This window comes from Chiloscyllium plagiosum, unplaced genomic scaffold (assembly GCF_037043375.1).
Source record: "Chiloscyllium plagiosum isolate Xiang-an unplaced genomic scaffold, Cpla_swu_hap1 HiC_scaffold_16, whole genome shotgun sequence".
Taxonomy (NCBI): Eukaryota; Metazoa; Chordata; class Chondrichthyes; order Orectolobiformes; family Hemiscylliidae; genus Chiloscyllium; species Chiloscyllium plagiosum.
Window position 1 is genome coordinate 18,344,475 of NW_028270154.1, and position 15,346 is coordinate 18,359,820.

Consider the following 15,346-nt stretch of genomic DNA (forward strand, 5'->3'; position numbering starts at 1 on the left):
CATACTAACGTAAATATTTATTAAATTATTTTAGTTACCATCTTGGTTTCTTTACAAAAGTGAGTATTTTCTTCATGCCATAGGATTTTTTGCAGTAATGTTTTCAACTATATGTGTGGGTTGCACACACTTCTGTTCTTCAAAGACAAACTCAACAATTGCCTAAGTGGGACTGGCAAGCTTTTGGAAGTTCTTTATTCAAAGGTGACCAAAGCATATACACATTGCTGGAAAGCTTGTACTTGTACACCTCGCTCATTCAACTAACAGTCCAGCTACTGTGTTACACTGATGATACATTATGTTGCCAAATTATATAGATTGTGTACATGTCCATTTAAAGACATACTATAACAGCCTACCACTAGGGTAAGCCAAAACCTCAACTTTGTGTGCTTTTGTAATTTAATACCTTCCAATTCAGGAGATGCAGACTAGATATCACAGAATGTTGTGGGTCCATTCAACTGAAAGAATTATAATTGACAGCACTCAGCATTTGCTCTGAACTTGTTGCTCCCATTAAAATACCTTCAAAAGAAGCTCTTTTACAAAAAGAGAACGTAAACTGAATTTTTTTTTACCCACAATACACGGAAGACAATATTAAAGGGTGAACAATTTAAAACAATGAAACTGCAGCTTCCAGAACATTTCGTGTAATGCCAAGTTCTATAGTAGAAATGGTGGACATGGTGATACATTCAACAGTTACAGAAGTTGCTTTTATTTACATCCATTAAGAAAACAAAAATAATGGTAATTAATATAACCTAGAAGTTATGCAATCGAGACAATTTGTTATAGCAGGAGCAATTTCTGTAATGCTTCTACCAGAACTGAAGTTAGGAGAGAGAGCATTCCCCCCAAACCCTTATGGCCTGAAAAGGGCAAATCAGATTAACGTTAATAGCCTGCATTTAGTAGCTTTAAAATAGCACAAATCCCAAGACAATACACAGTACTTTCTTAAAACAAAATTTGCCAGAAAGATTTAGTGCAGCATCTAAAAAGAAAGTTATTCATAAAGGTTTAAGAGAAGAAATTCCAATATAAGACAGCTGCCAACCACTGGAGAAGCAAACCAGGAAGCACCAGAATTGGAAGAATTCATAGGTCTCAACAGGCAACTAAAAGTTAGAGATTGGGGAATGCAACACCATAGAGGGATTTGAACACAAGGGAGACAATTTAGAAGAAGTTCAGGCTTTGCGAGACTGGAAGCCATGAAGATCAAGGAGTACAGGAGATAATGGTCAAGCAAGATTTTTGAGAATTGGGATACAGCAACAGAATTCTGCATGAGTTCATTCTTGCAGAGAGCAAAAGCAAGAAGAAGCATAAAACAATTTGAGGATGGCTAGTTTAACTGAATAAAAAAGGGATTTGGAGATGTTGATGGAAATCAAAGACTGGCAGGGAAAAAAAAATGACATCCTTCAAAGGAACTACTTTGTTTGCAAACTATACAGATTTCCACAAGGCAAACAGAAAGAGGAACCAAAGTTAGTGCTCACTGCATAACTAAAAGCAGAAATTAAAATGAACATTGATCTAGCAGACATACTGAACAGACAAGAAATCAAAAGGAAACAAGGCGTAGAATATACATAATTCTTAGAGCAGCAGAAAAGGTAAATCTGATCTTTAAGAAAGTATGCAGTATATTTATGGCATCAAAAAGCCTTCACAACAATAAAGTCAATGAAAATCGGGTGAGATTCTCCCCTGCGTGCAGCCATATCCAGCTAAAAAGGAAGATAGTCATGGTTGTTCAAAGTCAGTTTTCTCAACACCAGGATATCCTAAAAGGGTTTGTCAGGGTAGTGTCTAAGTTCCAACCAACTTCTGCTATTTTATCCATAACTTCCCAGCATCATAAAGTCAGAAGTAGGGATGTTTGGTGATAGTTGTTCAACACCACTGTGACTCTTCAGATACTTTAGTAGGTCATGTGGAAATACAACAAAACCTGGACAATATCCAGGTGTGACTAACAACTGGTAAGTAGCATTTCAGAACAAAAGAGCTAAAAGTGGAAATAGGCAATTTTGCCCCTTGAATCTGCTGTGCCATTTAATATGATCATGACTGATTTCATCACAGCCTCAACCCTACTTTCTTCCCCTCTTTTCACAATACTTTAACTCATTAAATGGAGAAAAATTGGAGTATGCCAAAGGGATTTAGGCATACTTGTGCACAAAACACAAAAGCTAGCACACAGGTACAGCAGATATTCAGGAAGCCTAATGGAACGTTCACCTTTATTTCAAAGGCATCGGAGTATTAGGATAGGGAACTCCTACTCCAACTATACAAGATACTCTTTTACTACTGTGAACAATTTGATCCTCTTATTTAGGGAAAGATTATTTCATGGCAGGCTGTTCAGAGCAAGTGCACCAGGATCTGGAAGGATTGTCTTTTGAGGAAAAGCTAAACAGGTTGGGACTTTGCTCACTGGAGAGGTGATCTCATTGAAACACATAGGAATCTTTAAGGGTTTGACAAGACAAATGCTGAGAGGATACTTCCCCTCATGGGAGAGTCTGAGACCATGCTGTAAAAGTCTATGAATCTATACAATACTTTTTCACATATAAATTCACATTCAATTTATTTAAAACAGTATCATCCCCAGCAAAAGTTGATTCTTATCAACTAAAACATTGCGATTTATTATCATTTCTGATGTCTTTCTGCAACGAGGTACAATGAAATGCAATTGTGGGTTTTGGAAAGTGACAGATGTAGGAGCAGAGAGTTGCAAGGAGGTGAAATTGTAAGAGTATGGTAGTGGATCAATTTTCTTTTTTAAAAAGCTATTTATTGCAGGATTTATTCAAGACAGCAATTAGGCCACATCCCTTGCAGCAAAGGAAAAAATTAAATTGTGTGCACACACATATCAATGGGCCTCAGTTAATCATAGGACAGTCCCATCCAAACTGCTTGATCCAGAATCACTATGAAAGACAAACTTTTAACCCACTGCTCGTCTCACAGAACTACACTTGAGGAACCTGGAAGACTCAGACATCAAATAAACAACTATTACCTCGACTTGGAGCTGATTCAGCTTTTTTCGCAAGTCTGTTGTGTCCTCCCCTGAATTAAGCTTCTTGTGGAAATCCAGCTCTGCATCCAGTAATTCCTTCTGTGCCTGAACAGTTAAAATAGAAAATAAAACATTTGAAACACATTACCTCATGAATGTGGGTATCATTGGCAAGACCAGCATTTGCTTTCTATCCTTACCTGCCTTGGAATTGGGTAACCTGCTGGACCATTTAAGAGGTTAGTTCAGAATCAAATATATTATTCTGGATCTGGAAAACCATGTAAGCCAGACTAGGCAAGGATGACAGACCTTCTTTCCACAAAGATGTTAGTGAACCAAGTGGGTTTTGCAGAGGCCGATGGCTGTTTCATTGCATAGTTACTGAGACAAAGCTTATATTCCAGAATTATTACTAAATTTAAATTCCACCAACATGTGAGCTTGTGTCCCCAGTTACTAGTCCAGAATCAAGACCACTACATCACCAAATTTAAACAAAAATAGTATTTTAATACAAGATGTACAATCTTTACATTAATGTATTCCTTAATCCAAATATCCTCAAAACCAAATATCCTTTTATCCTATAATTAACTGTGGGATATTGCTGTGTGGAAAATTAATTGTCACATTTTCCTACACCATACTGCAGGATCCATTTCAAAAAACTATCTAATTGGTTTTGTGATGTATTGAAAAGGATTATGTAAATATCTATGAGAAGATTGTGGGTTCTAAATCTCTCTGTGGAGGCTTCAGCACAATTTGGGCTTTGCAACATTGAGGGAGTATTGTGTTGTCAGAGATGCTGTCTCTTGGACGAGATGTTAAACCAAAGCTCTGTTAGTTTGCACGTGCGGATGTAACAAATTCGATGACACTATTTGAAGCAGGTCAGGTATATTCTCCCTGAATCCTGACCAATGTTTATCCCTTAATCTTCAGTTAGCTGATCATTATCTCAATGTTGCTCATCAGTCCTTGTTGTGTGCATATTGGATTCTGTTTCCTACAATAGCAATTACATTCCAAAAGTAGCTCCAAGGCTATAAACCACACAGATATTCTCAAAGGAATCAAACAAACCCAAGTTATTCATTTTGTCACAATCGTGCTGTGCTTTGTGCTAATTCCAGCATCTTTTCAACTACTCTTTGGTTAAATTTCTTTAACGTTCTTATTGCAAAGTGCACAGGGGTCAAACTTGCCGTGATGCATGACAACAACTGTTACTAAAAGATTAATGATGGCACTCATTACTCATCACAGAAATTGCAAGGATGTGTAAAATGTTTATGCATATTTATTACTAACTGTGCCTCATTTGGGGGTCTCAGAATTGCACACTCGAGCATGGGTTGCTCAGTTTCCACAGTGTCTCTCATTAATTAATCTTAAAGCTGACTTCTATGGTGACTGCCTTTGTTCAAATTCCATTGAGAGATCTGTATTCAAATATCGTCTAAGTATAATACAGGAATCATTTCAATTTACTCATTTTGCTACAGTTTCAGGAAACCAGAAAACTCAGCTTCAATTGCTCATGAAGTAACCACACTTCATCAACACGTTAGAGAAAAGACCTCAGAGGCAAAAGAACAATACTTAGACTTTTGGCATTTTTGAAATTGATGCAGAAGAACCTGTGTGGACTTTAGTACAGTCCAGAGCTGAAAAGGAAGGTAGTCAGAAGAAAAGAATCATTCTTAGAAAGCATTAAATAAAAAAAAAAACAAGTCCGGTAACTCTGTTAGCTATGCAAATCAATTAATTTGTCTTGTTCCTTCATGCACTTATTCCCCAAGATAACAATACACAGTCTGGTACAAAAACAAAGTCTCTAAGACCAGGACAAAACAGTTCAGTTCAAATACTTATTTTTTAAAACAGATTAATTTAACCGCTTGATCACCATATTATTCAATCTTATTTATAAACCAGAACAGATTTATTTGTATTTTCCAGTCATTTATACTGCCTGGAATGGGCAGATTGCCTCACAAAGAAAGATTCAACAGTCTAAGCCTGTATTCTCTTCTCATTAGAAGAGTCTGAGGTGACTTGATTGAAACATACAAAAGGATCTTGGTCAGGTAGATATGGAAAGGATGTTTCCTCTTGTGGGAGAATCTAGACCTAGGGTTTACAGTTTAAAAATAAAGGGCCCCCCTTTAAGACAGGGATGAGGAAAATATTTTTTCTTCAAAGCACAAGTGTTTCTGGAATTCCTTTCCTCAAAATACAACAGATGCAGAATCCTTAAACATTTTTATGGTAGATGTAGACAGATTCTTGATTACCAAGGGGACTAAATAATTATTGGGGATATGCAAGCAAATTATGAGGGGCATGGATAGAATAAATAAACAAAGTCTTTTCCCTAGGGTGGGGGAGTCCAGAACGAGAGGGCATGAGTTTAGGGTGAGAGGGGAAAGATATAAAAGGGACCGAAGGGGCAACTTTTTCACACGGAGGGTGGTGCGTGTATGGAATGAGCTGCCAGAGGAAGTGGTGGAGGCTGGTACAATTGCATCATTGAAAAGACATTTGGATGGGTATATGAATAGGAAGGGTTTGGAGGGATATGGGCCGGGTGCTGGCAGGTGGGACTAGATTGGGTTGGGATAACTGGTCGGCATGGATGAATTGGTCTGAAGGGCTGTTTCTGTGCTGTATATCTCTATGACTCTATGTAGATTGAGGTTAAAATCAGGTCATCCTTGCTTTTATTGAATGGCAGAACAGGTTTGAAGGGCCGATGGATTGGCTCTTGTTCTTTGTTCACATGCCTGATTAAATGACATTCTTCGAAAAAGCTTATTCCATTACTATAACCCTTTGAGTAAGTAAATAACATATTTCTTCATTTTTGTTTTAGTGAGACAATAGTTAATTATATATTTTAAAAAGGACTAACATCAGATTTGGATTTCAGTTGTGATGGAGCCGATGACGTTGATGCTGATGTTGCTTTCAGTTCATCACGTAATTGAGATATTCTTTCCGTCAAGTCTTTAATGGTTTTCATTATTTTAGCTCTTTCATCTGCTTTCATACTTTTATTTTTTTCCAGTTTGCAAATTAATACCTGAATTCATTAAAAAAAAAAGAGAAGTACTTTAATCTCAGATATACTGATTAGTCTAAACTGGATACAGTCTATGGGTGGAAAATGTGCACCATTATACATTAACCAGTTCAAAAGGGCAACACTCCACATGCTTGAATATCCTAGATTGAAGTTTCAACCCTCCTATGAATCAAAGTAATGTTTCACATCCTTTGTGACCATGATCTTCATACATTATCCATCCTCATCCTTCCCCACCACTCTGCACGCTTTGTTCTTGCAGACTTCATCTTATTCCAACCCTCCCCCTGGCTATTTCTGTTACCTCCTACTCCTCAAGTTAAGGATTATTTGTTTCACCAACCCTTGCAAGACTCTGAAAATAAAGCAAAAAAAATGCAGATCTTAGAGATTTGAAACAAAAATAGAAATTGTAGTTAAACTTGAGATAATCCCAAACTCTACTGTCCATATCCTAACATGCACCATATCCAATTTACTACGTCCCACTGTGCTCAATGACCTGCACTGTTTCTGGCAAGACTTTTGTCAGACTGCATATACAACATCCAATTATTGGAAGAGTAGAAATTTCTCCCAATTAAATTTCAAAACAGTCACACCATTTCTTTTGGTTCCCCTGCAAATACCACTCCTTAGGCAACTCTCTTCTGGTCAACTGCAGGACTGTATGATAATAGTGCTGAAAATGTGTTGCTGGAAAAGCGCAGCAGGTCAGGCAGCATCCAGGGAACAGGAGAATCGACGTTTCGGGCATAAGCCCTTCTTCAGGAATGAGGAAAGTTTGTCCAGCAGGCTAAGATAAAAGGTAGGGAGGAGGGACTTGGGGGAGGGGCGTCGGAAATGTGATAGGTGGAAAGAGGTCAAGGTGAGGGTGATAGGTCAGACTGGGGTGGGGGCGGAGAGGTCGGGAAGATGATTGCAGGTTAGGAAGGCGGTGCTGAATTCGATGGATTAGACAGAGACAAGGTGGGGGGAGGGGAAATGAGGAAACTGGAGAAATCCGAGTTCATCCCTTGTGGTTGGAGGGTTCCTAGGCGGAAGATGAGGCGCTCTTCCTCCAACCGTCGTTTTGTTGTGGTCTGGCGATGGAGGAGTCCGAAGACCTGCATATCCTTGGTGGAGTGGGAGGGGGAATTGAAATGTTGAGCCTAAAGGTGGTTGGTCCGGGTGTCCCAGAGGTGTTCTCTGAAACGCTCCGCAAGTAGACGGCCTGTCTCCCCAATATAGATGAGGCCACATCGGGTGCAGAGGATGCAATAGATGATGTGTGTGGAGGTGCAGGTGAATCTGTGGCGGATATGGAAGTTTCCTTTGGGGCCTTGGAGGGAGGTGAGGGGGGAGGTGTGGGCGCAAGTCTTGCACCTCCTGCGGTTGCAGGGGAAGGTGCCGGGAGTGGAGGTTGGGTTGGTGGGGGGGGTGTGGACCTGACGAGGGAGTCACGGAGGGAGTGGTCTTTACGGAATGCTGATAGGGGAGGGGAGGGAAATATATCCTTGGTGGTGGGGTCCGTTTGGAGGTGGCGGAAATGACGGCGGATGATGCGCTGAACATGGAGATTGGTGGGGTGGTAGGTGAGGACCAGTGGAGTTCTGTCCTGGTGGCGGTTGGAGGGGCGGGGCTCAAGGGCGGAGGAGCGGGAAGTGGAAGAGATGCGGTGGAGGGCATCATCGACCACGTCGGGGCGGAAATTGCGGTCCTTGAAGAAGGAGGCCATCTGGGTTGTGCGTTTTTGGAACTGGTCCTCCTGGGAGCAGATGCGGCGGAGTCGAAGGAATTGGGAGAATGGGATGGCGTTTTTACAGGGGGCAGGATGGGAGGAGGTGTAGTCCAGGTAGCTGTGGGAGTCGGTCGGTTTGTAGTAGATTTAAAACGCGTTCCAAAAACGCACAACCCAGATGGCCTCCTTCTTCAAGGACCGCAATGTCCCCCCCGACATGGTCGATGATGCCCTCCACCGCATCTCTTCCACTTCCCGCTCCTCCGCCCTTGAGTCCCGCCCCTCCAACCGCCACCAGGACAGAACCCCACTGGTCCTCACCTACCACCCCACCAATCTCCATGTTCAGCGCATCATCCGCCGTCATTTCCGCCACCTCCAAACAGACCCCACCACCAAGGATATATTTCCCTCCCTTCCCCTATCAGCATTCCGTAAAGACCACTCCCTCCGTGACTCCCTCGTCAGGTCCACACCCCCCACCAACCCAACCTCCACTCCCGGCACCTTCCCCTGCAACCGCAGGAGGTGCAAGACTTGCGCCCACACCTCCCCCCTCACCTCCCTCCAAGGCCCCAAAGGAAACTTCCATATCCGCCACAGATTCACCTGCACCTCCACACACATCATCTATTGCATCCTCTGCACCCGATGTGGCTTCCTCTATATTGGGGAGACAGGCCGTCTACTTGCGGAGCGTTTCAGAGAACACCTCTGGGACACCCGGACCAACCAACCCAACCACCCTTAGGCTCAACATTTCAATTCCCCCTCCCACTCCACCAAGGATATGCAGGTCTTTGGACTCCTCCATCGCCAGACCACAAAACGACGGTTGGAGGAAGAGCACCTCATCTTCCGCCTAGGAACCCTCCAACCACAAGGGATGAACTCGGATTTCACCAGTTTCCTCATTTCCCCTCCCCCACCTTGTCTCAGTCTAATCCATCGAATTCAGCACCGCCTTCCTAACCTGCAATCTTCTTCCCGACCTCTCCGCCCCCACCCCAGTCTGACCTATCACCCTCACCTTGACCTCTTTCCACCTATCACATTTCTGACGCCCCTCCCCCAAGCTTTTATCTTAGCCTGCTGGACAAACTTGCCTCATTCCTGAAGAAGGGCTTATGCCCGAAACGTCGATTCTCCTGTTCCCTGGATGCTGCCTGACCTACTGCGCTTTTCCAGCAACACATTTTCAGTTCTGATCTCCAGCATCTGCAGACCTCACTTTCTCCTGTATGATAATATTTCCAACCTAAGTCCTATCTCAACGCAGGACAAAATTTGGCCACACATTCACATAGTCACAGAGACCACCTACTTCCACAAAGTAACACTTGACTTTACCCCCATTAATTCATTTACCAGGGGTCAGTTAGCTGGACAGCTGATTTTCGATGTAGCATGATGCCAAAAGAATGGGTTCAATTCCCACACTGGCTGAGGTTTTCATGAAGAACTCTCTCTCAACCTCTTCCTTTGCTGTGGTGACTCTCGGATCAAACGACCACTAGTTCTCAGTCTAATGAAAAAGCACATCTATGGCCAGTTATAACTATGGTCTTTACCTTTGAGAGCTCATCTGTTGCCGAAACCCTCATATGTTTACAGAATTATTCTGAAGCACTGCTGATTAATCTTCCATATTTTACACTCTAAACTGGAGATATTCCTAACTCTGCTGTCCACACCCTAACATGCAGCATATCCAATTTATGACCTCCCACTGCTCAATGACCTACACTGCTTAAATTTTAAAATTCTCATCCAGAGAATTTAAGTTTAAGTTCTTAATTGGCCTTACCCTTCCCTAACTCTGCAATCACACACATCCCACAACCTCCAAGATATCAACATTCCTTTAATTCTGCCTTCATTCCCAATTTTAAGTGCCCCATCATGCCTTCAACTACCAAGTTCCGAAGCTTTGCAATGCCCTCTCTAAACGTCTTATTTCTTTTGAGAAACTTCTTAAAACCTATTTTTACCAAATATATTTTTTTGCGGTTTAGTATCCTGTGAAGCACCCCAAGAAGTTTTCTCACCTCAAAGGCACAATATAAATACGTGCTCCTGTTGAAACGTGCTGTTGTGAATATCTACATCAGGCTCTTCACAATTCTTTAATGTTTTATGCTGCCTTTCATTTTATTATATTCTAGTATTCCTTTTAAGTATTTATTTCCCCAGTGAATAGTTAGGCAGCCACTTAATAACAAAGTATTTGCTTGGTAAATCTGGCAAGCAAATATTCTTGAATGCACAGCAAAAAGTGAGGATGGACAGAAATTTCATCAAAATTAGTCTAGATGTTCTTACCTTCTGGCACTCAATTTGTTTTTCTAACATCTCTTGTTTCTTTTTCCGCATATCTTGCTGTAACTTTAAAGCTTCCTAAAATTGAAAAACAAAATCAAATGAATGATCATCACTTCAATTCAAACAAAGTTTGTGCACACTGTGCACAGTGATAAATTTTCATTTCGCTCGTGAAAACAGTACTCAAGACGTAAACTTTCCACTTTTTATGAAGGTAATTGCTCAAAATTAGGATAGATTCTCAATGAAACAATCCAAAAACTCTCAAGTAAGATCATGTGTGTCACCGATGTGGTACAGCTTTAATAATTATTTTTTCCTTAACAAGAAAGACAGAATCTACTTCTGCAGTTCCAGTATCACTCAATTAAACTAGGAGCACAATTTTTTACCATCTTGACTGAATAATTAATTTTAATATTACATTCTCTATTTCCCACTTAATGGTCCACACTCGGCAGAACATGCCTTTGATGTTAAGGGCTGTCATTCTCACCTCATCTAGGGAATTCAGCTCTCTGATCCATGTTTGAACCAAGACTGTATTGAGGTCAGCAGGTGTGTGGCCCTGGGTGTCAGTGAGCATATGATTGCTGAGCAGATGCTGCTTGATAGCAATGTTGATGACATCTTGCAATACTTCGTTGATGATATAAAAGTCAACTGATGAGGCGGTAATTGGCTGGGTTGGATTTGTTCTGCTTTTTGTGTACAGGACAAACCTGGACAACTTTCCACATTGTCAGGTCGATACCAGTGCTGTAATGTACTGGAAGATCTTGGCAAGGGGAGCAGCAAGCTCTGGAATCTTCAGTCTTTTTGCCACAGTATTGTCCAGCCCATAACCTTTGCAGTATCAAGGGGGTACCTCCAATTTTCTTGAAATCACATGGGAGTGAATTAAAATTGCTGAAGACTGGCATCTGTGACGCTGGGGACCACTGAACCAGGGTAAAATGGATCACCCATAAATGAAGGCAAGCATCCAGTATGCTTACTTCATTACCCTGTCTACCTGTGCTGACACCTTCAGGGATATATGGACTCGTACACCAAGGGTCCCTTTCTTCCTTAGCATTCCCTAGGGACCTACTATTCATTGTGTACATCCTCCCCTTACTAGCCTCCAAAAATGCATGACCTCATACTTATCAAGAGTGAATTCCATCTGAAATTGCTCTGCTCAATTTACAAGCTGATCAATATCAGACTGTCGCCGGAGACCATCCTCCTCACTATCAGTAACACCGTCAATTTTTGCGCCATCTACAAAGCTTCTCATTATACCTTCTAAACTTACATCCAAGCCATTAACATACATAACAAACAATAAGGGTTTGCACCAATCCCTGTGGTACACCGCTGGTCACAGGTTTTCAATCACAAAAACATCTCTCTACCATCACCCTTTGTCTCCTGTTTGCAAGCCAATTTTGGATTCAGTTTACCAACTTGCCTTGTCCCAATGGCTCTTACCTTTGGAATCAGACTTCCAAGTGAAACCTTTTCAAAAGCCTTACTGAAGTCCACATAAACAATATCAGCAGCACCATCTTCATCAGTCTATCTAGTCCCCCTTTCAAAAAACCTATTAAATTCGTCAAACAGGATCTCCCTTTATCAAATCTGTGATGACTACTCCTGATCAATCACTGCCTTTCCAAGTATTGTTTAATCCAGTCCCTCAGAATTTTTTGGAATTATTTCCCGATTACTGATATCAGATGAACTGGTCTGTAATTACGCGGCCGACCCCTGCTGTCCGTTTTGAACAGAGGAACCACATTTGCTATCTTCCAATCATCTGGCGCTTTACCTGTGGCCAGTGAAGTATTAAATATCGACATTCAGGTATTAAATACCCAACAATCACCTCCCTTGACTCCCAAAGCATCCTGGGACATATTTCATCAGGCCCTGAGGGTTTATGCATCTTTAAGCTAGCTAAAAGAACTAACATCTCCTCCTTATTAATCTTAAAATGTTCTAAAACCTTACCATTCCAACTACAATGTCTCTCTCCTCTGTGGATACAGAGGAGAAGTGCTCACTCAAGACGTCACCCACATCCTCAGGCTCCATGTGCAGGTTGCCCCTTTGACCTTTAACAGGTCCCACTCTTACTCTTAACATACTTATAAAAAGTCTTGGGATGGAAGATAAGCTTTGGGTAGTTAGGAAGCATGCTGTTCACACTAAAAACAGCCATTTCAACCACAAACAACTCAACACCCCCACCCCCCCACCCTACACCACCACCACCCCCAACCCTGCCCACCTAACAAAAAGCCAATAATGGCAAACTGAAGAATGCAAATATTTTTGAACGCGAAGGGAAGGTCAGAATTTTTCTCACCATCTCCATACTCTTGACCTGATGAAGGAGGGAACTTGATGGATTAAGCCAAGACAAGGCCCTGAGTAACTTTTGCAGTTGAGTCCTGACTGATTTCAAACAATGACAATCATCTTCTTTTGTCTTAAGCGCTGAAAAGATTTCCCCTGGATTTCCAATCAGTTAAATTTTGCTTAGGCTTCTTGATGCCCAATCAAATGTTATTTGGTGCCTGTCTGCCATCACAATTAATCCAGTGACAGGGATGGTCTTGGATGTCAGTGAACCAATTGATGCCCTTATGATGGCGATTAAGGGCCTCATTCACTGCTGCCAGGATTTAACCAATGATAGGGGAGGCCCAGCAAGTGCCCAGCCTCGCAAATTTCATTTGCAGGCTGTTTGTATATGAGTAAAATCTCCCCTTAAGAAGCTTTATAGGCTGAGTGGAAAGCTCCCCTAAAGTTTAGATCCCTCTCCACCCACTCCACCACCCAATGTTGATCTCCTTCCAATGGCCTCTCAAATCCTACGACTTAACAGAAACATTGCCTCAAACCAACTAATGGGCAAGTACGGAAGGTAAGAAATCAGATACCTCAAGTAATTCAACCCATTGGCTGGGTGATGACTGAAAAGTACGAGTCACTGATTATGCCAGGTTGTTGTTTTGATTTGTTGATTTTCCCAATTTTGGCACAAGTTCCAAGGCTTATTGAGTAAATCCTTGCAGTGTTAACTGAATGCATATTTATTGTGTCTGGTACATAGGTCAATACTGGATATTTCATCAGATTGTATTCTTCTTGCAGATTGGAGAAGGATTGCACCTTTTCTTCCCTCCGTACACGAGATGGCATTTTTTGTACATCATTTTATCACATTATCATTTGATAGCAATATTGTTATTCCAGGTATATTTAATTAACTGAATTCAAATACTGCTACAACAATGAGTAAGTTTAGGAATTATAGAAATTCACATTTTAGTGCAATATCTTTACATGTCCAGGCCTCTGGACTGCCAATGTAGCACACGGGGATCGGTGTGTTCTTCTGCTTGAAAGACAATGTAAGGTAACAAATAGAATTTTGGCCTTTATTGCTCAGGGCTAGAATTTTAAAATAGTAAGGTCTTTTTGCAACTGGTTGTATGTTCCAGGCTGTACCTGGAATACTATGTACAGTTCTAACTTAAAGGATTTACTGGAATTTGAGGTGGTTCAAAAGAGATTCAAAAGACTGATTTCTGGAATGAAGAGGTTGACTAATCAAGAATTGCTGAACAGATTAGACCTTTATTCATTACAGTTTAGGAAAATAGGAGATGTCTTATTGTTTCTGAGGGGGCTTGATAGGATACATATTGAGATGTTGTTACAACTAGCATAAGAATCCCAAACTGGCAGTACAGTTACACAGTCAGGGACACCCATGTTAAACTAAGATAAAAAGAAATTTCTTCCAGAGCATTGTAAATGTCTGGAATTCTCTATCCCAGAGTGTTGTTATCACTGAAATTATGCAAAGAGAAGGTACACAGATTTTTGAAATAACTGGGGAGTTGAAAGCTATGAAGAGTTGGCATGACAGGGGTTCAGACTTGGGGGAGATCAGCCATGATCTTATTGAATGGCAGGGAAGGCTTGATGGGCTAAATGGCCTACTCCTGATCCTATTTCACATGTTCTTAAACTATTCCAGTTGCATATCACTATGCCACTGCACTCTTTTGCTGTTCTAGGAGCTTTCAATACATCTGCTTAAAACTATAAATTAAATCCAGCATTCAAAAACTCACTTGAAAGTGCAGGAAATTTAATTCAAAAATGAAATGAAGTGTAAAAGATCACAAAGAATACGGGTAATAACTTCGAGAGTACCTGTTTTTTCTTGAGCGCTTCTTTTGCTTCAAGTGCTTTACTGGATGTAACAGGAGATTTATGATTTGTCTTTGTGACTGCAGAACTATACCCTGGCTTTACCAGGCTTGTGGAGGTAGGAGGTCCCTAGGGGAAACAAAGGTAACAGAAAAAACTGTTTTGTCCAATCTATCAGTAAAAGAAGCAAAGTGATAGCAGAGAAAACTTTTTCAAACAGCAAGTGGTCAGTGCATAGAATACATTGCCTGAGTGTGTGATGATGGCAAGCTCAAGTGAAGCATTTAAAAGGGAACTACATGATAATTTGGAAAGATACAACATGCAGGGATATAGAGAGAAGCAGGAGAATGGCAGTAGGTGATTTACTCATTCATTTGCTCATATCCTGGCAAGTCTGATGTGTTGCACTACCCCTTTATGCCCTCTTTGACTAACATTTGTCCTTCTTCAGTTTAGCAAAATCACTCTTAGTTCCTTCCATTCCAAGTGCAACCAAAACATCTCCAACCAATGCATCATATTCCAGCCAATGCAGCACGCCTGTCAATATCATCATCAAGGATATCTACTTGGCCCCCATCCCCTTCTTCATCCACATGCTGCATGTGAGCAACAATACTTATACACTGGATCACTTTTCATATGCATACTTAGGAGAACAAGCTCTACCAGTCCACCACCAATGAACCCACTTTGTACTCTTCTTCAGTTGTCAGAGTACCTGTTCACTATCCAGTCTTAATTCAACTAGAATTAACATTAGTTAACTCAACTTGGTTCAATTAGATTAAACATCAGGGACACAAACTGTTGCTGCTGGTTTGTTTCAAAAATTCCATACCTCAGCTCCAGTTCTAACTTCTAGACACCATTAGGCTGAACTGACTTGAAACCTCAGCATCATATTCAATCTTCAGCTGAGTTTCCAACT

General features: G+C 41.2%; 1 protein-coding gene across 2 annotated transcripts in view; it reads right to left on the minus strand.

The window, feature by feature from the left end:
- Positions 1-15,346, minus strand: part of rbm27 (RNA binding motif protein 27) — a 145,381-nt gene that overhangs the window by 59,537 nt on the left and 70,498 nt on the right. For both annotated transcript variants that reach the window (XM_043703208.2, XM_043703209.2), the window contains exons 14-17: positions 14,416-14,541; positions 10,198-10,272; positions 5,982-6,152; positions 3,062-3,166 (exon numbers count right to left, since the gene is read on the minus strand). In XM_043703208.2, the coding sequence (XP_043559143.1) occupies positions 3,062-3,166; positions 5,982-6,152; positions 10,198-10,272; positions 14,416-14,541 (477 nt within the window). The remainder of the gene's footprint in view (positions 1-3,061; positions 3,167-5,981; positions 6,153-10,197; positions 10,273-14,415; positions 14,542-15,346) is intronic.